Source organism: Zalophus californianus, chromosome 1 (genome assembly GCF_009762305.2).
Source record: "Zalophus californianus isolate mZalCal1 chromosome 1, mZalCal1.pri.v2, whole genome shotgun sequence".
Lineage (NCBI taxonomy): Eukaryota > Metazoa > Chordata > Mammalia > Carnivora > Otariidae > Zalophus > Zalophus californianus.
In genome coordinates, this window is record NC_045595.1 from 135,766,441 (window position 1) to 135,787,301 (window position 20,861).

Genomic DNA, 20,861 nt, shown 5'->3' on the forward strand with positions numbered 1-20,861 from the left:
GATAAAAACTCGAGCAAAATGGGTTTAAAGAAACATGCCTCAGCATAAAGGTCATATATGAAAAAACAAAAGCTAACATACTCGATGGTGAAAAACTGAGAGCTTTTCCTCTAAGATCAGGAACAAGACAAGGATGTCCACTCTCACCACTTTCACTCAGCATAGTACTGGAAGTCCTAGCTATGGCAATCAGACAAGACAAAATAAAATAAAAGGTATTCATATTAGAAAGTTGGAAGTTAGGCACCTGGGTGGCTCAGTCATTAAGCATCTGCCTTTGGCTCAGGTCATGATCCCAGGGTTCTGGAATCAAGCCCCATGTCATGCTCCCTGCTCAGCGGGAAGCCAGCTTCTCCCTCTGACCCTCCCCCTGCTTGTGTTCCCTCTCTCAATGTGTCTCTCTCTGTCAAATAAGTAAATAAAATCTTTTTTTTAAAAGAAAGTTGGAAGTTAAACTGTCACTATCTGCAGTGACATGATACTATACATAAAACCCTAAAGACTCCTCAAAACACTACTGGAAATAATAAATTCAGTAAAGTTGCAAGATACAGAGTTAATACCCAGATATTGGTTGCATTTCTATATATTAATAATGAAGTACCAGAAAGAGAAATTAAGAAAACAAATCCATTCACAGTTGCACCAAAAAGAATAAAATATCAAAATAAACCTAACCAAGGAGGTGAAAGACCTATACTCTGAAAACTATGAAACTGCAGATGATGCAAATAAATGAAAAGACATCCCATGCTCAGAGATTAAAAGAATATTGTTAAAATGTCCATACTACCCAAGGCAATCTATAGATTCAAAGCAATCTCTATCAAAATATCAATAGCATTTTTCATAGAACTAGAACAAATAATCCTAAAATTTGTATAGAACCACAAAAGACCACAAAGAGCCAAAGCAATCTTGAAAAAGAAGAATAGGGACGCCTGGGTGGCTCAGTCAGTTAAGCGGCTGCCTTCGGCCCAGGTCGTGATCCCAGGGTCCTGGGATCAAGTCCCGCATCAGGCTCCTTGCTCAGCGGGGAGCCTGCTTCTCCCTCTCTCTCCCTCTGCTTGTGCTCTGTCAAATAAATAAAATCTTAAAAAAAAAAAAAAAGAAAAAGAAGAATAAAGCTGGAAGTATTACAATCCTAGATTTCAAGATATACTACAAAGTAGTTGTAGTAATCAAAACAGTATCGTACTGTTACACACATATATCAATGAACAGAATACAGAGCCCAGAAGTAAACTCACATTCAAATGTGTGTGACTCAAATGGTCAATTAATCCATGACAATGTAGGCAAGAATACACAATGGAGAAGAGACAGTCTCTTCAACAAATAGTGCTGGGAAAGCCAGATAGCTATATGCAAAAGAATGAAACTGGACCACTTTCTTGTATCAAATACAAAAATAAACTCAAAGTGGATTAAAGACCTAATAGTGAGACCTCAAACTATAAAACTCCTAGAAGAGAACATAGGCAGTAATTTCTTTAACACTGGCCATAGCAACATTTTCTAAATAGGACTCCTATAACAATGAAAACAAAAGCAAGAATAAACTATTGGGACTACATTAAAATAAAAAGCTTCTGCACAGTAAAAGAAATCATCAACAAAATGACACGGCAACCTACCAAATGGGAGAAAATATTTGCAAATGATATATCCGATAAGGGGTTAATATCCAAAACATATAAAGAACGTATACAACTCAACACCAAATAATGATAAAAATCATTATCTGATTAAAAATTTCAGAGAACCTTTTCCAAAGAAGACATACAAACATCAAATAGACACATGGAAAGATGCTCAACATCACTAATCATCTGGGAAATGCCAATCAAAACCACATTGAGATATGACCTCATACCCATTAGAATGGTTAGAATCAAAAAGACAGTAAGTGTTGACAAGGACATGGAGAAAAAGGAACCCATGTGTATCACTGGTGGAATGTATACTGGTACATCCAGTGTGGAAAACATGTGCATGTGTGGCGGCAAAATATATGAGAAATCTCTGTACCGCCATCTCAATTTTGTTGTAAGCCTAAAAATGCTCTAAGAAACTAAAGTCCTAAAAAAAATGGATAAAATGCATTTCAGCAAAGAGGATATGCAAAAGGCAAATAAGCACATGAATGTTAATAGGTAAATGCAGATTAAAATCAAAATGAGTTATCAGTACACATCTATCAGAATGACTGCAATAAAAAGAGCAACACCACCAAATGCTGACAAGAATGTGGAGAAGAAACTGGATCACTCATACATTGTTGGTGGGAAAATAAAATGGTACAATCTCTATGGGAAATAGGTTAGCAGCTTCTTAAAAAACTATACAGGCAATTACCATACAACCCAGCAACTGCAACCCTCAGCGTTTATCCCAGAGAGATGAAGACTTTTGTTCGAACAGAAAATTGTACACAAACGTTATGGCAGGTTTATTTGTAATAACTAGAAAGTTGCCACACCAGATGCCCTTCCATGTGTGAATGCTCAAACTATGGTACATGTATGCCATGGAATACTACTCAACAATACAAATGAACTACTGATACACTCAACAGCATGGATGAATCTCCAGAGATCATGCTGAGTGAAGAAAAGCCAATCCCAAAAGGTTACATACTGTATGATTCCATTTATAAAACCTTCTGGAAATGGTAAGATTATAGAAGTGGAGAACAGATTAGTGATTGCCAGAAATTAATGAGGGGGTAGGCCAGTACGGAAAATAGGTGTGGCTATAAAAGGGTAACATGAGATAACTTGCCATGATGGAAATGTTATTTATTTTGGCTGTATCCAACTGATACTGTACTACAGTTTTGTAAGAAGCTACTACTGGAAAACTGGATAAAGGATACATGAGATTTCTGTATTATTTCTCACAAATGCATATAAATCTACAAATTGTTTCAAAATAAAAAGTTTAATTTTTTTAATGATTTTATTTATTTGTGTGTGTGAGAGAGAGGGCACACAAGCAGGGGGAGCAGCAAGCAGAGGGAGAAGCAGGTAGAGGGAGAAGCAGGCTCCCTGCTGAGAAAGGAGCCCGATACAGGATTTGATCCCAGCACCCTGGGATCATGACCTGAGCCAAAGGCAGATGCTTAACCGACTGAGCCACCAAGGAGCCCAAAAAGTTTAATTTTAAAAAGATTAAAAAAGTGAACACAAAATTGCTTAGAATCAAAAATAAATGAACTTAGTTGCCACACAGAAAAAGAAAATTTTTTCAAGAAACTTCTCAAGACAATGCTCTGACTACACATCCTTCCTGGGATATAGCTTAAAGACCAAAACATGTAAAGAATCTTAAACTTTATTCATCAGTTTGTTGTTGTTGGTATTGGTACTAATGTAATAATCCCTAAACTATCTTGTGTGTAGCTGAGGATAGAGGAAATGAATAAGTATTATGATGTATTGGAAACCAGGGTTTTTACCCACAGAGAAGCGAGATACAAATACGGAATGGGGAAAAGTGAAGGATGGAAACACACACACACACACACACACACACACACACACACACACACACTTCCTAAATCTGTCCACTGAAAGGGCCTAAATACAGTACCATCCCAGTAGAAATAAGCACACCAAAAGCTCAGATAATAGTTTCCATGCCTTTCATCACTAAAAGGAACATGGGATCCTTAGAAAAACAACAGATTTTTGGTCTGAGGCAGAGAAAATACTATGTAAGCCTGGAACAATCTGTTCCAGAAAATAGGAAAGTACTCAAAAAATGATAGGGGCATGTCAAAAGGACACAGAATCCAGCTTGAAGGGGCTCTCACTGGCCAAATTTAAGACAGTTTGACCATCAGAAAAGTTATGGTACTTAATTATAATACAATGAATAAAAAAGAACCAAGTTATCTATAGTAATACTTAAAAAAAGGGATGTAGGTAGGAAAAAAAAACCTCTTCTTTATAAAACAATGCTTTCAAATGGTAGAAAGAATGGCAGAATCAGAAAATCACCATTTTGCAACCACCAATATAATAAGTGATCCACTTAAGACTCTTGAGTCAATACTGAAATCACTAGGTTAAAGTCTGTTAGAGAAGAGGATATTCATTCAGTGTCAAAGTAGTCATCCCACAAATACTGTATTAAAAACAAAAGGAATAAAAATTGTTTAAAAAAGAAAAGCAACAAAGGGGAAATGGTATCTTTTTTTTAAGATTTTATTTATTTATTTGAGAGGGAGAAAATGAGAGACAGAGAGCATGAGAGGGAGGAGGGTCAGAAGGAGAAGCAGACTCCCCGCTGAGCAGGGAGCCTGATGCAGGACCCGATCCCAGGATTCCAGGATCATGACCCGAGCCGAAGACAGTTGCTTAACCAACTGAGCCACCCAGGCACCCTGGGAAGTGGTATCTTTATAACGGACTTGTCAATTATCGCCTTAGCATTAGCAGTAGTGGAACAACTTGACATTCTATGTCTCCTCATGTGATACTATAAGGAGGATACAATACCACCTATGTAATAAACTCAACAAAAATGTTAACCTAAATCTAATCATGATTAAACAATTAAGCAAATTTAAAATATGAGACATTCTACAGACTTGGACTTTTCAAAAATTTCAATGTCATCCCCCAAAAGTGTGATTATTCTAGAATGATTAAAGGAGACTAAAATATTATAATAATGAAATGTGATCTATAAATCTTGATTGGACCCTGAATTTTTTTAAAAGTCAGCTATAAAAGTCATTTTTTAAAAAGATTTTATTTATTTATTTATTTATTTATTTGAGAGAGCCAGAGAGAGAGCACAAGCAGGGGGAGCAGCAGAGGGAGAAACGGGCTCCCTGCTCAGCAGGGAGCCTTATGTGGGGCTTGATCCCAGGACTCTGGGATCATGACCGAAGCAGAAGGCAGATGTGTAACTGACTGAGCCACCCAGGCACTCCTAAAAGTCATTTTTTGACAATTAAGGAAACTGTATATCAGATGGCATTGCTGAGTTAGTGTTAATTATCTTAGATGTGATTAGTATTGTAATTATAGAGGAAAATGTCCTCATTCTTAAGAGAGGCATGCTGAAATATTTAGGTGAAACATCATATTTGCAACTTTTAAATAGTTTAGGAAAAAGTATGTATGCATAAGTGTATGTGTGTAGACAGAAAAAGATAAAGCAAATGAGTCTAAATAGAATACCAAATTATTACACTCTTACTGTTTTTATTTCACTAAAGTCCATTATAACGAGATATAGAGGAAGAAATATACATCTGTATTACATCAAAATGTTTAGCTTTAAATGGACAGATAAGCACTAGGCAAATTAAAGGATTGTCCTGAAGAGACTGTTCTAGGGCATTGTGCAGACAGAGTTAGAGGGATTTATTATACATTGCTGGTACTCCAGATATTGCACGTTTTTGGCAGTGTACTTACAGAATACTGTTAAATATCAGAAAATTGAAGAACCAACAATAACAAGAGAAACACAAAACAAAAATTCTGTGAACTTGAGTAAAGTAATTTGCAAAGACTACAATTAAGTTGACTTTGTCCAGCATTCTAGCAGCCAGGACTACTTTATCAAGTAGTAATTTTGCCATTTTTCCATATAAAATCAGCATTCCAAATGATGGCCAAGTATCAACCACAGGATCCTGACAAGGCTTCTAAATCATCCAAGTTAAACATATTCCATTTCATTTTAATACAATATAACTTTTACAATATTCTGATCCTTTGAAACCTGTTGAGCCATATTTGCTGTATATGAAAGCTCTCTATTAATTGGTATATCTGATTAACCAGAAGTATCCATTCCTTAAAACGGGACACAGAAGGGGCTTGGGAGTTGGAGCACACTGTAAGATTTCATGACAAAAAGTAGATAATTATCACATAATAACTATTACAAAATAGGCCTTCCAACAATGAGGGTAATAAAAAACAGTAATTTCTAAATGCAGTATTCAAAATATATCTTTTTACTATCTTTGTTGGCTTGAGTGTTTAAATGAACAAATGAGTAGGGTCACAAAGTGAATTTCAGATTAAACGAGGACATTTGTGGAAGGGGGAAGTTGCTAAGTTGGGGACTGATGATCATTACACTATGAGACTGGTACTGTTATGTTATTATCCCCATATTAAAAGTGAGGAAACTGAAAGAGGTTAACTTCTCCAAGCCACGTAACTAGTTAAGTGGGCAGAGCCGGGATCCACTTAGTCCAACATCAGAGCCTGCCCTCAGGATGATTACACTATCTGGTATTTCCAATTTTTGTTCACTGTTTTTTCTGAGGAGGGCCTGATGCCACCCTTTACTGAATACCTTCAGTAAGTACTTTGCTTGTGTCATTTAATCCTCACAACCAACCTGTGAAATAGGACTTTTATTCCTGTTTTACAGAGGGAACATTAAGGCTGAGAGTGGTTGAGTAACCTGCCCAAAGTTACACTGCCAATAAATGGAGGAATGATGATTCAAACCAATGTCTAGGATTACAACCTGCCTTCCTTGTTCTATGTATAAACCATTCCTTATTTTTCAAGAAAGCAAATCTTCTACCAGATAACTTTCGATTGTTAAACACGTGTTCCTATTATGGTCTGGAATTAACACTTAATTTTTCTAAAAATGTTCTTTCTTGTAATTAATGAAATTCTACAGTATGAGAAAAGAAACCTAAATAAAATGAAGGTTTTGGAATGTAGGAAATTATCCTAGAAACATCCTCAAAAGCTATCTAGTTCAAGTCCCTAAGTTCAACAGGCGTGGAAGCCAGCAATAATTAATGGTATGCATGCAAATCTAACAACAACAACAAAAAGGGGTGGAGGGCTTGCCCCAGTTAGGGATCAGCTGAGGATATGAGATGACTGAAGCTTCATATTATACCACTACATTGTTAGTTTCTGTTTTGTTTTTTTTTAAGATTTTTATTTTTATTTGAGAGAGAGAGAGCACAAGCGGGGGGAGCAGCAGAGGGAGAGGAAGAAGCAGGCTCTCTGCTGAGCAGGGAGCCCGATGCAGGGCTCAATCCCAGGACCCTGAGATCATGACCTGAGCAGAAGGCACTTAATCAACTGAGCCACCCAGGCATCCCCATTGTTAGTTTTTTTAAAAGCACCGTTTTACAGTGCTTACAAAAACTCTGAAAATGCTCATATTGCATACAATTGCCCTTCTTTGAAAATCAGAAACCAGGGGCGCCTGGATGGCTCAGTCAGTTAAGTGTCTGCCTTTAGCTCAGGTCATGATCTCAGAGTCCCAGGATTAAGCCCTGCATTAAGTTCCCTGCTCAATGGGGAGTCAGCTTCTCCCTCTGCTCCCCATCTGACTCGTGCTCTCTCTTTCTCACACTCCCTCAAATAAATAAGATCTTTTTTTAAAATAAATAAAATCTTTAAAAAAATAAAATAAAAATAAAAAATAAGATCAGAAACCATCCTCATTTTACTTCATTTACTTAATTCTTGCTTGTTCCAGGAAGAATGTAAAACAGCTGAAACTCATCCTCACTATTACCTTGAGTGGAACCAAGTTGACCCAGAGCGCTGGTTGCCAGCTGGTTTGTGAGACTCTGACGTACATTTACCATATGCAGCCAAAGTGACTCTATGTGACCACTGAGAAGCTCCCTAATCTAAAAAAGTAGGATAACAATACCTACCCCACAGGGCTGTTGTGAGGTTTAAATGAGCTGACACATGCAGAAAGATGATGCCTACATATATAAAGATTACGTGCAAAAAGATATGCCTACATATAAGCACAGTCATTGTTATTGTTGAAGTTGGTATGTGTCCATGATTGAAGCACCATGTGGGTGGAAAAAACCTATCACTTTTCTCTCTCTCTAAAAACCTTTGAGGAATCTCACTCCGAACTTAATGTAGCACTTGTCCCCGTAACATTTATATCCTCCTCCTTCAACCACTAGTCATGGTAAGAACCCTCACTCTTAGGAAAAAAGCTCCTGTGGACTCCTTCCTCTAGTCAAATGACCACTCCGTGGTTTTTTTGTTTTTTTGCTAGTTTTCACTGTCAAACTTTTTTTTTTTAAGATTTTATTTATTTATTTGACAGAGAGAGACACATCGAGAGAGGGAACACAAGCAGGGGGAGTGGGAGAGGGAGAAGCAGGCTTCCTGCCCGGCAGGGAGCCTGACGCTGGGTTCCATCCCATGATCTGAGCCAAAGGCAGGCGCTTAACGACTGAGCCACCCAGGCCCCCACTGTCAAACTTAAGTATATTTTCTGTAGCAACTGTTACTGATATGATTGAGATGCCGCTTAGGAAAAACAGCTGGCATTACTGTGGGGAAGTCAGAACTTGACTTTGTGAGTTTCCCCTTAGTTGTACAGAAGCAGGAAAACAGAACAAATAGAATAACACAAAAACCACAATGCTAATATACTAACTAATGAAGAGAAGAGTATTTGCCCGAAGGTCCTGAGAGTTAAATTCTCTAATCAGCTCCTTCTCTACCTTAAAGGAAATCTATAAATGGGAAACCAAATTATAGCCAAATATTTGTATGATAGTCCAATCATACAGACATGATATTTAAGTTCTGGGCAGTGTTATCACCTTCTCTGAACATCCTGAAAAAACACTTCCAAATTCTGCCTCTCCAATTTCCATTTTTCAGTATTTCCAAGCTGCCCATCCACCTTCTGCTGTGACAGTCTTTCTTTAGATATGTTAATATCATCTATTAGACTACATCAAGTCCCACTCTTCCAGCTTTCAATCTGAGAAAGACAGACATCTTTTAAGATGTCTTCTGCAGAAAACTGAACTCATCTATTATGTGATTTTATTAAGCCAACTCTGAGTTCTGCTGATGGCACCAACATCATACCACGTACACTCCCCACCCACCCCTGTCACCTTCTAATCACTTTTTCTTCCTTAATTCTTAACTTAGATTTCATTCCCCATCACATCCTATGACCTCTTTATAGTTCTCATTCTTCTGTATTCACTTTTGCAATTGTTAACAATTTCCCACCCATTTCTTAACAACCTTCCCCATCACTGGCTTTAATGGAGCCAAGAAACGGCTGATGTGCATGTTAATTTTAAATCGTTCTGTAGAACCTATGGTGGTTAAGAGTCCTAGGAATGAGACAGACCCGGATCCAAATCCAGTTTCTACTTTTACTAGCTATGTGCCCATGGGAAAGTTACTTAACTTCCCCCTAAGCCTTTTTCTTCAACTGTAGAATGGACATGACATAATTGTCTATTTAGTGCTTAGCTTAATAAGCTTACTCTGGCACGAAGTAATCACTCAAAAAATATTAACTATAATTTCCGTGTCCTAATTCTCAGCTCCTGTCATTTTTTTTTTAAGATTTTATTTATTTATAAAATTTGACAGAGAAAGAACAAGAGACACAAGCAGGGGGAGCAGCAGAGGGAGAGGGAGGAGCAGGCTTCCCGCTGAGCAGGGAGCCGGATACGGAGCTCAGTGAGGGGCTCGATGTGGGGCTCAGTCCCAGGACCCTGAGATCACGACCTGAGCCGAAGGCAGACACTTAACCAACTGAGCCACCCAGGCACCCCAGCTCCTGTCATTCTATTCTTCTCTTTCTACTTTGAAGAATTCAAATAACTGTGACTAAATACTGCAATTAAATATATTCCTGAAGTTACTGTTGCAGGATTAAACCTTTCACCCTCTTCTTCAGTAATAAAGAAAATCACTATTTGTATGTTTTGCCAATATCTAAGAAATAACCTGCTAAAAACTGATTTAATCTTCATACTCTTTCTTTTCTTAAAGATTTTATTTCTAAATAATCTCTACACCCAACATGGGCCTCGAACTCACAACCCTGAGATTAAGAGACACACGCTCCAACTGAACCAGCCAGGTGCCCCTAATCTTCATAATCTTTCTTAAGACACTCATTTCCCTTGGCTTCTGCAATAAAATCTGCAAAAAAAAAAAAAAAAAAAAAAAAAACCTTCCATATTTTCTTCTCTCGAATTTCTTCTTAGACTCTACTGCGAGTTCATCCTCCTATACCCAAAACTCTAAATATTAGTATTCTAAAGGGAAAGCCTAAGCATTTTCATTTCTCATACTATAGTCTCTCCCTTGGTGGTCTTCTTGCTTCATCATGGCCACAACTACAATCTATAAATAAATAAATGACTTCCATATTATCTTTAGTGCAGACCTCTCCTCTAAGTTCTAGATCCCATACCCAATTGCCTACTGACATTACCATGTGATGACAAGGCAGCTTAAACTCAATAGATCCAAAACCGAATTCATGGTCTCCCTGGATTCATTATCCATGTTCAGTCAAACCCTAGTTCATCTCTAGTATTTTGTGTTGTTAGTGAATGAATGGCACCACCAACCATCCAAGATGCATAAGGCAGAAGTCTAGAAGTTATCCTTTATAACTTTCCTCTTCCTCCCTCTCTAAATCTAATCTATTCCAATTTCCATTTATGGATATTATTGTATGAATTTCTATCTATTTTTTACACTAATACCAAAATAATCTCCCTTGCTAGTTTCATTCCTCTACTACCCATATTATTACTATAATGTTAAGGTCTCTATCAATTGAAACTTCAGACTCCTCACCTTTCCTGTCCATCCCCCACTTACATCTCAACAATCTAATGTATTACGCTTTCTAAATAATCTACTTGCTCTAGCCACAAAATCTACTTTATAATATCTGCATATGATTTATTTTTTCCAATCCCTCTTCCCTAGAAAAGCCATGTCTTTTTTTTCTCTCAAAATTCCTCTTGGAATCCTTCACTCATTAATTCCATCCAATATCACTCCTTATGGGGGGAAAAAAGTTACACATTCAGGGCCACAGTTTATTTAACCCAATAATCTCTCTTTGACAGCGACACCTATAGAACATTTCATAGTTTTCCTCCCAGACATAGTCCTTAAAGTCTGTCATTATCCAAATAAACTATTTCCTTTAATAATATAAGTACCACATCTATGTATACATGTTTTATATATCTTTTATAAACATGTATATATTATCAACCTTTTCTATTTCATAAGGTTATGAATTTCACAACTTTAACACAAATCATATATAGCTGAACTTTCTTCATTTGTTCTGAAATACCTCTCTCAAGTATCAAAGTGGTCCTATCATTTCAGCATTTTCTCATTTGGTGAACAGTTGATAGTTTTTTCACCCATATCACTTGTGATTTTAAAGGAATACAAAAATAAATACAGCATGAATCATGTCCTTATACTCTGCTTAAAGGGCATGACCCAGCTGTATTAATATTTGTATCCCTAGTTTCCATAATAATGTCTCACAAAGAGAAGGTACTCAATACACGTTCAACAGAATTAAAAGAATTTTGCTTAGGACTGATGTTGTAATGTTCATGAGTGCCAAAAAGAAAGCAGAACTTCTCAAATGTGTGAACTCTGTTTTTTTTTTCTTCAAGAAAAACGATATTTGGACTAAAAAAGGGTAGAAAGAACTGATTCCCAGTATAGGTGAGAAGACTGTAACAGAGCACCTTGCTGCTGTGAATGAAATGAAGCTCCTTGTGAATGTGATCACTGAATCACTGCCAGTGGAGGAAGCATGGAGACCTGGAGGGTTGCCAAACACTGGAAACAAGCAAATAAATGTAGATCTGATTTTTTAAAAAAATAAATAAAAAAGAACAGAATTGACAACAAAATAGTCCAGTATACTCGGCATCAATCCTTTCCTAAATTCAAATTATTTATTTAAAAAACAGCTTCTAATCACTTTGAAACAAAAATGGTAAGCATTTGTGGAACCAACTTAAGTAACCAGACTAATCTAATTTCCTTTCTTTTTTTAAAGAATGTCTTTATAGACAGACTTGTATCAAAAAGAAGCAATAAAAATAGTATCAGATTTCAACAAGGTAGGATTTCAACAAGGTATATGACCAGGCTCTCATTACGCCATATGGTTAAGATAAATATAAGGTGGATAACAGTACAACTGCCAGCTAATTATCTGAATGATCATAACAATGAATGTTTCTTAATGAAGTGCCATCAACTTGAAGGTCTGTTCTACCCACAAGGTTCAGGATGCCTCTCTGTGGCCCTCTCCTATCCAAAAATGTTATCACTAATTTGAATGAAGACGCAAAAGGCTACTATACTACTGCCTTCATCCAATACACGGCCGACATGAAACTAGGTAGCACAAATATGTATTAAGAAAGAGCTGGGAAAAAACAATGATAAGCCAGATAAATGGGCTAACTCTAATTAAGACGCAATTTAATAGGGAAAAATATCTAAGGTATCAGTGTCCAAAAAAAAAAAAAAAAAAATACATAGAGAACTGTGAGATAAGCAAGTCCCACGAGTTAACTGACACATATGTAAAACAAACAAAAAAGGGGTTTAATGGCTTTAATTGACAACAGTCTCACTTCAATCTGAGAGCAGCAAGCTCGGTATGATGAGGATCTCAGAAAAGCTAATGGGATGCTAGATGCAGCAGTAGCAGTATCTCAAACATGGGAGGCAGCAGTCCTGCTCGATGCTGGACTGATCCGACCACAAATGGGAGGTTGTGTATCCTTCTAAGGGAGGGTCACAGTCTTCAAAGGATCATAACCATATTGGCACATGTTCAGAACACAACAATCAGGATGCTCAGGACCCTGGATACCACTCCACAAAAGGAGAGGCAGGAGGGAATAGAGATTTATAAATAGGACAAAACAATGCCTTGAGAGGAAAATGATGGCTACTTTCATTCAGTCACTCAATGAACATGAATTTCAAATCTAGTTCAGGCCAGACACTGTGACAATGTCTGGGCATACAGAGAGAAGATAGTCTATGTCCGTGGAATATTCATATGCTTATCTGAAGAGCTGAAAAAGCCATGTTCTGAAAAACGATGAAACTGTTCTATATGATTTCATAAGGTAGAAAACAAACCCGTGGAAAGAAGTTAGAAAGTAACTGATTTCAGCTCCATATGAGAGTATTTTAAGAATCAAAGATGTCTTAAGAAGCTTCCTGAGAAGAATGCAAGGTTCCCATCAGGAATGTTGTACTTAGTGGAGAGACTGCTGAAATAAGACAGGCACTGAACTGACCATCTTTAATGTTCCTCGTATTCTATGCTAGGAGTCTATATTTCCCTAGGGAATGGACTCTCACCAGATTCACCATACTCGTGCACTTCAGTATCACAGGTTTCCTACAGCTGCTACTTCCAACTTTGTACCCTGTCCCCCACTGAAATGGTGCTTTATAACGGGGAACGGATCTGAGAGCAATAGGAATAATGAAATACAAGAAACTGAACCATCAGGACACAGAACACACACCAAAAAATCAATACTGTTCAATGTAAAGAAAATGTAGGAATTCTCTATCCTTTAAGTCATAAATTCAAATTAAAAATATCTCACTACGTTCAATTAACCTAAACAAGGACTTGTCAATGTACTGCATGTCTTGTTGGGAGCCATTTTTTTCTAACCAACAAGGAAAAAACAATTTTAACTTAAGATCACTTTGAGAATTTGTGTCCTGAATAAACACGCCAAAAACCTCCATTGTAAGGGTATGTGGAAACTAAGTTTATAACATATTTCTTTAAAAAATGATTTATTGGATGTAGCAGACCTAATACCATGAACTAATCAAATTGTGGAATTCTGATTAAATGGCTACTTAAGTTTAATCCATTTGAAAAAAACAGGCAAGATAAACAGAAAAGGCCTAGCCCATTTAGTTCTGGCTTTTATAAATTGGTTTAATATCCTTTAAGCTTACTTTCATTCATTTTATTTTGTAATTTTAAAACAGTCTCCTATATTGGCTCCATATGCTACAACTAGGTATCGAAAGAGTTCATCCTTCCAAACTGTTAATACTAACTTCTTAGTAGTATTACTAAGCTGTCCCTTACACTTTAGCGCTTTCTCAATTTGGATACAATAAATGGGCCACAATTCGATTACCAAGGGCTCTTTCTTTTTAAGAGCAGCCTGGAAAAGACGAAAAGTGAGAAAGAAAGGAGAGCATGTTTAACCACCAGCCCTGAAAAAAGGCTTCCCCTCTGGCTGTCAACTCTGACGGCGCTCTACCATTTCTCAGCACACTGCCTGGTCATTTCAAATAAAAAAAGAAAAAGAAACCAAAACAGATTCCAGTTTTCCTGGGACAGGGAGATCCCCTTTTGTAGAAGTGGCTAAAGCTATAGGCTCCCCGTGGGATTTCATCTCGTTGCCGAGGCAGCGCCAACAGAGGCGTCCGGCGCCAGGTCAGCGCCCGCCCGCCCGGAGCCCACGGTGGCCCCAACCATCGTAAGAGCAACCGGCCAAGCCCGGAGCCGCAGAGTCCCAGCCGCGACCCCGGACAGCCTCGCGAGCGCCCCGGGACGGTGGCGGAAGGCGGGGAAACGCGGCTCGACTTACAGTGACACCATCCTAGGTGACAGCACCAGTGCAGCTTGAAGCATTTGCCGTGGCTGTGCGTGGCACAGATGGAAAGCCCGTCGCACGGCTGGAAGTCGGGTCTGCGAGCAGCGCAACTCCGCGCCAGGGCCTGAGCCTCGTCCACTTTCTCGCTCTTCCAACCCCGCTCGGGCGCCGACGCCGACGCCGCACTCATTTCCGCTCCCTCCGCGGAGCCGAGGCCCGGACCCTGGGAGAACCGGCGTCTGGGCGGGCAGGAAGCCGAGCCGGCAGCAGGCGTGGGAAGGCGCGGGCCGGGAGTCACGCCAGCGCGCGTGGCGGTGGCCGTGCTGCTGGTGGCGGTGTTGGTGGCGGCGGGAGCGCGGCGTCCCAGGCTCGCAGAGGAGCCGCCCCGGGCGCTGCGACCGGGGGCTGGGCCTGCCGCCGCCTGCCTTCCTCCGCCGCGGCGCGCGCCGCGTCCCCACGCGCACACGGGCGCGCGCGCTGACCGGTCCCGGCAGGCGCCAAGCGTCGGTCAGCGAGCCCGGCCTCTTCACACACGCTGTCTGCGTCCCCTCCCGTCACAGCAATTCCTTGACACACACTCACTCATTCCTCCGAGACCGACGCCGACCGACAGACGGCCATTGTGAACATACAAGCGCCTCGGCGGCTTGGTATTTACAGGCACAGCAGCTTACACGCGCACTTCCCACACACACTTCCCGCCGAGGTGGGTCGTCTCGAGAACTCCACCGAGGACTGTGCACACCGAGGACACGCCCACCCGAGCCGCTCGGTGGGCTGGTCCCGGCGCATCTGCCAGCGAGGTTTTCTCATACACACAGCCTCTCCCCACACGCGGCTCACATTTCCCTCGTACACGCCTCCCAGAGTAGGCACCGAGGCCCCTCGGAGGCGCGCGCGCATGAACGCGCGCGCGCACTCCCCCAGGGCATGCGTCCCGCTCCGGGCGCGGCCACTCCGCCACGCTCCAGGGACCCAAGCCTCCCGCCCTGGGCCGCCGTGCCCGCGGGAACCATTGCCCGCTGGCCCTGAGGGCGCCCTCCCGCCCCAGCCCCAGTTTCCATGGGGGCTGCAGCCCCACCTTGCTGAGTGGGAAAGTAACCTGTGGGGGATGGGGGCTGCGTGTGTGTGTGTGTGTGTGTCTCTCAGAGACAGAAAGAGATGCATTTGCGGTGCACAGACTGGTGTGTGGAATGTGTTGATGGGTGTGTAGTTTGGTGTGTATGTAGTATGTGGTTGTGTCTGTTGAGTATGTGTGGTGGGTATGTGTGTGTGGTTGGATGTGTTAAGTGTGTACGTGGTATATATGGAATGTGTGTAGTGTGCATGGTGCATGTGACCGTTTCCTGGTGTGTGATGAGGTGTGTGTATACAGGAGAATGTAGTGTGGATGTATACGACCAATGTGGAGTGTGGGTGGTGTGTATGTTTGTGTAGTGGAGTATATGTGGTCTGTGTAGTATGTGCAGTTGTGTATGCGTGTACACAGTGTGCGGGTGGATGTGGTTCCATACGTTTTGTGTATATACACATGGTATGTGGTGACATATGTATTGTGTATATATGTATGTGTGCCGTTGTGGGACCTGTGACCGGTATGTCGAGTGTGTGTGCCCAGTACATATGTGGGCAGAGTTGGGTGTGTGTGGTACATGTGGGTGTGGGCACACAAACAGGACTCCTGTCTGCACACACACACAAAGACTCTTGTGTGTGCCTTTGTGTGTTAATGCCTGCCCTGGCCAGCGGGTGTGACTGGCCCGGATGGTGGCTGAGGCTCCTCTGCACGATCAGCTTGCCTTCTTCCCTCCTGGGGACGAGTTGCTCCAAATAGATTTTCCATGCCAGGCTCAGCTGCTGAGAACCCACCCCGGGCTGGATTCAATGAAGAGAAAACAAACCATTTGCTCCCAGGGAGCATGGTTGGGGATTAGCATTTCCCTGCAACAAGGCCAGACCTAGCCTTGAACACAGAAAAGGAGGGGACCTACTCTCAGTTATTTGCCGTTTTTCAGAGCAGAGGAAAATGCCTGTAATTGCCAAGGTTCAGGGAACAACAACAAAGCCTTTCAGTACAAGTGCTGTGTGGGAACATATTTATGCCCAGGTCCACTTTCTCCATTACTTTATTCCTTTCCTGCTTTGCACTGACAAGGAGACTCGTCATGGTTTTGAAATAACGAAATTCATCTTCAAGCACAGAAAATCCTTGCTGCCATAAGCAATCTTTTATAATTTTCCCTTTTATTTAACCTTCACTTGAGAAGGGAAATGTAATTTGCATATATCTGATTTGAGTGAAGTCTTCATTTATTAGGGGTTAGGGAGAGACTCAATTTAGTGGGAACGGAATTTTCAAGAAAGGTCAGAATCAAAATCACAAAATATGGTTCCCCCAAAACTTAACATTGAAACAGCTATAAATATGAAGCATCATCTCTTCAGCTTCAGCCCCAGGCGCCCCTCTCCTGAAAAAAATCCTAATGAAATACATCCCTGACTCATAAAATCTGTCTATTCTGGCTATTAATTTCACAGTCTGACCCACCTCAGAATAACATGAGTAAAAGGAAAACTTGGGGCACCTGGGTGGCTCAGTTGTTCAGCATCTGCCTTTGGCTCAGGTCATGATCCCAGGGTCCTGGGATCGAGGCCCGCATGGGGCTCCCTACTCAGCAGGAAGCCTGCTTCTCCCTCTCCCACTCCCCCTGCTTGTGTTCCCTCTCTCGCTGTGTCTCTCTCTGTCAAATAAATAAATAAAATCTTCAAAAAAAAGGGAAAACTTAATCAAATAAATCCATAATCCATTATTGCTGTAGCAAGCTAACCCAGAATTTTTTGAACAAAGGGGGATTCCCATCTCTTTTACCCTATATCTCTCCTTCCCCAACCCATAAGCACTCTAATACCACCCATATTATATAAGGCCTTATAACAGAATCTTTACAGCATTTTGCTAATATTTAAACAGAATCCTTCCCCTTGCCTTCTACTCTAGGGTGAAACATGGTAGAAGATTCTACTATATATGAAACCATACCATCTCAGCTAGTGAAAAATGAGCATGAGAAATAATGCAATATAGCACTTTAACCAGGAGGCAAGGTAAATTACCCAGAATCCCCATTTTATGTTAGCCACATGATTTGAAGCTGAGAAGCCTTTACATTTTCTATAACATAAAACTCATTCCATCCCCTTGCCCTAAAGATACTATTAACCTCTACTGTCTGCAGTGGAGCTGGAGGAAATAAATGTCCTTTGACCTCTAAACATATATACTTACAGCCTTCAAGATGTGCTGTCAGGATGCAAGTTTTTAAAGTATTAGTATGGAAAATATATACAAAAGTAGAGATGCTAGTATGATTAACCTTCTTGATCCCATTGCCTGGTTTCAATAATGATTAACTCATTCTTGTTTCCTTTATAGCTCCACCCACTCGTACCCCCACCTTGCCACTGGATTATTTCGAAGCAAATCCCAGACATCAAATAATTTCATCCATAAATATTTTTGCATTTATCCCTAAAACCATAACCCACAACATCATTATTACATGATAAGATACACTTTGATCATATACAGGTACTTGTCCCATTGGTGCTGACCACCTCTCCACCTCCCCTTTAAGAATGCTACCCTTCTGTCTGGAATTTTCCTCTTTCCTTCTCTTCCTGTCCTGCCAGCCTCTTCAGTTTATGTGCCACTTCCTCAAAGAAGCTTTCTCTGACCAACCTCCATTCTTCCTTCATATAACTTTAAACAAATAATTAAAGAAGGAATTATTGAACTAATATCTCTCCTCATTCTTCACCTCTCCTGCCACAAACTGTAAGCTCCTTGAGGGCAAGAACATGGCCTCTGTCTTGTTCACCATCTTGTTCCCAGTTCTAAGCACAGAGAATAAATAATTGTTGAAGTAGTGAAAATTATTCCATCTCAGACTCCCAAAGACTGGAAAAAGTCCACCTATAGTAAATTGTTTGCAAATATGTGTGAATAATTTGTATAATTACTCTTCCTACAACCACACCCTTGGATATTCCCCCACTGACTCTGAACTTAACTCTGGGTATTAGTTATCTGTTGCTATATAACACGTCACTACTAAGTTAAAACAACTCCATTTCTATGGGTCAGGACCCCAGGCATAACTTGGGTAGGTCCTCTGCTTCCAAGTTTCTCACAAGAACACAATGAAGGTGTGGGGCATGGTTGCATTGACACCTAAGAGGTTCAACTGGGGTTGGGTCTGCTTCCAAGTTCACTCACTCACTGTTTGTTGGCAGGATGGAAATGTTGGGCTGGGGGTCTCAGTTCCTCACTGGTTATTCGCTAGAGAGTTCTCTCAGTTCCTTGTCACGTGGACCTCTCCGTAGGGCAGTTCACACATGGCAGCTTGCTTTACTGGAGCAAGCACACAGAGTCAAAGAGAGTGTTACAGTCTTTTATAACCTAATCTTAGAAGTGATATCCCATCAGTTGTGCCGAATTCTATACATTAGCAGCAAGTCCTGAGGTCTATCCCTCATACAGGGGAAGGAGATTACACAAAGACATGAATATCAGGAGGCAGGAATTATTGGGAACCGCATCATGTGAGTCGCTTTAGCCAAGGAGAGAATAGCAAACTTGGCATCGCAAGGATTTCCAAAGAGTATGCTCAGTGGAGTTCCTCTCTTTTTATGTTTGGAACCCTGAGAGCACCAGGTGTACAAGACTGATGGAGGATGAAATGCCTTATGGAGGAAAATGAAGGCACCTCACATGATGAGCAGCCAATCTCCAGCCAATCAATGGTCTACCAACCACAAGAACTATCAGTGAAGCTCTACTAGATTATCCTAGACCCACTTGCTGATCACAGAAGGATGAGAAAGTCCAGTAGAAATCTGCTGAGCCCGTTTTGACCTGAACAGCCACCAGGACACTCTACAGAATCAGGAGCTACATAAAGCAGTTGTAAAACCTACTGTTTTGGACAGTCTCTTACAGAGTAAAAGCTAACTGATACACCCACTGATCCTCTCTTGTTGTAGGCAAAGTAATTGAGGATTCAAGAGGCTAAGTGGCTTGCTCATGTCACAGTAGAGCAGACATAGTGGGGAAAGTTCTCTAGGGCCTGGCATTGGAAAAATGTAAATGGTTCAAGTCTAAGCTCTGTTGTTTTCTGGCTGGGAGACCTTGGCAGATCCCTTATGCTTTCTGGGCTTCAATTTCTTCATAAGCAAAACAAAACAGAAGGTTTTCCAGAACATCTTTTTTCACCCGAAGCTCTGACTTGTCCATTTGGGTATATATAGATGGAGCTAGGGTTAAAATCCTTTCGGTGCAGATGGTCATTTGTGAATAATCAGATTTTGCCTTCCTATTCTATTGCACGTATTTGTCTAATGCTAATGTCAGTTGTATCTATGTACACCAACAATTCTGAACACTTTGATAAATCAAGCCATTACAAATCAGTGACTTTTTGGTTGCTTGATTGAACCAACCAACTAATTGCATCATGGTTATACATAACCTGCTAGTATTGGTTAATTTGTCATTTTAAAGCAATTAGAATAATGAAGTAGTTGGAGAAGCTTCCAAATGAGGTGCAACTAAATGAGGAGTCTTCTGTGGGGAGGGAGGACCCGACACCTCTTTAGCATTGTCGCTGGCATAATTCAGACCCTTGTCATCCTCTTTAATATAAAGGAAAGAAGGGCAGCTTTAAGATCAGGCAGAATGGGGCACCTGGGTGGCTCAGATGGTTGAGCGTCTGCCTTCGGCTCAGGTCATGATACCAGGGTCCTGGGATCGAGTCCCGCGTCGGGCTCCCTGCTCCTTGGGAGCCTGCTTCTCCCTCTGCCTCTCTCTCTCTCTCTCTCTCTGTCTTTCATGAATAAATAAATAAAATCTTTAAAAAAAAAAAAGATCAGGCAGAATGGAATCAAAGCTCAGCTCCACTATCACCTACCTGGGTGATCTTGGGCAAGTTACTTGGCCTCATTTCTTAAATGAGAATTAGAATTCCTACTTCATACACTTGCAGTGAACACTAAACATGATAACATATGTGAAGAGCCTAGCACTGTATCTGGCACATTGCAGATCCTCAAGAAGTATTAGTTTTCCACATCCAAGCACCCCAAATGTCTTCCCTGTCTACAGACTCTCTATGCTCCAATCATTCCTTCAAAATGCTAAGAGAGCCCTCTAAAATCTGATCATATCATACTTGGTCTTAAAGGTTTTAACACTTCTCACTGCCTACTGAAAAATAATTCACACTCCTTTGTAGGCTATACAAAGCTCTCCCAATGTCTTCTCCAGCTACTCTTCGCATGCCTCCAAAGCTGTACCCCACTGGATTATTTATTGGTTTGTTTCTAGGCATGTAATATCCTCTCCTGCTTG

At 40.7% G+C, this 20,861-nt stretch overlaps 1 protein-coding gene across 1 annotated transcript in view; it reads right to left on the bottom strand.

Moving 5' to 3' along the window:
• C1H3orf70 (chromosome 1 C3orf70 homolog) overlaps window positions 1-14,861 on the bottom strand; it is an 82,640-nt gene extending 67,779 nt beyond the window's left edge. Inside the window, exon 1 of the mRNA XM_027586787.2 lies at window positions 14,450-14,861. Coding sequence (XP_027442588.1) covers window positions 14,450-14,645 — 196 coding nt within the window. The 5' untranslated portion in view covers window positions 14,646-14,861. The remainder of the gene's footprint in view (window positions 1-14,449) is intronic.
• Between the last annotated feature and the right edge of the window lie 6,000 nt (window positions 14,862-20,861).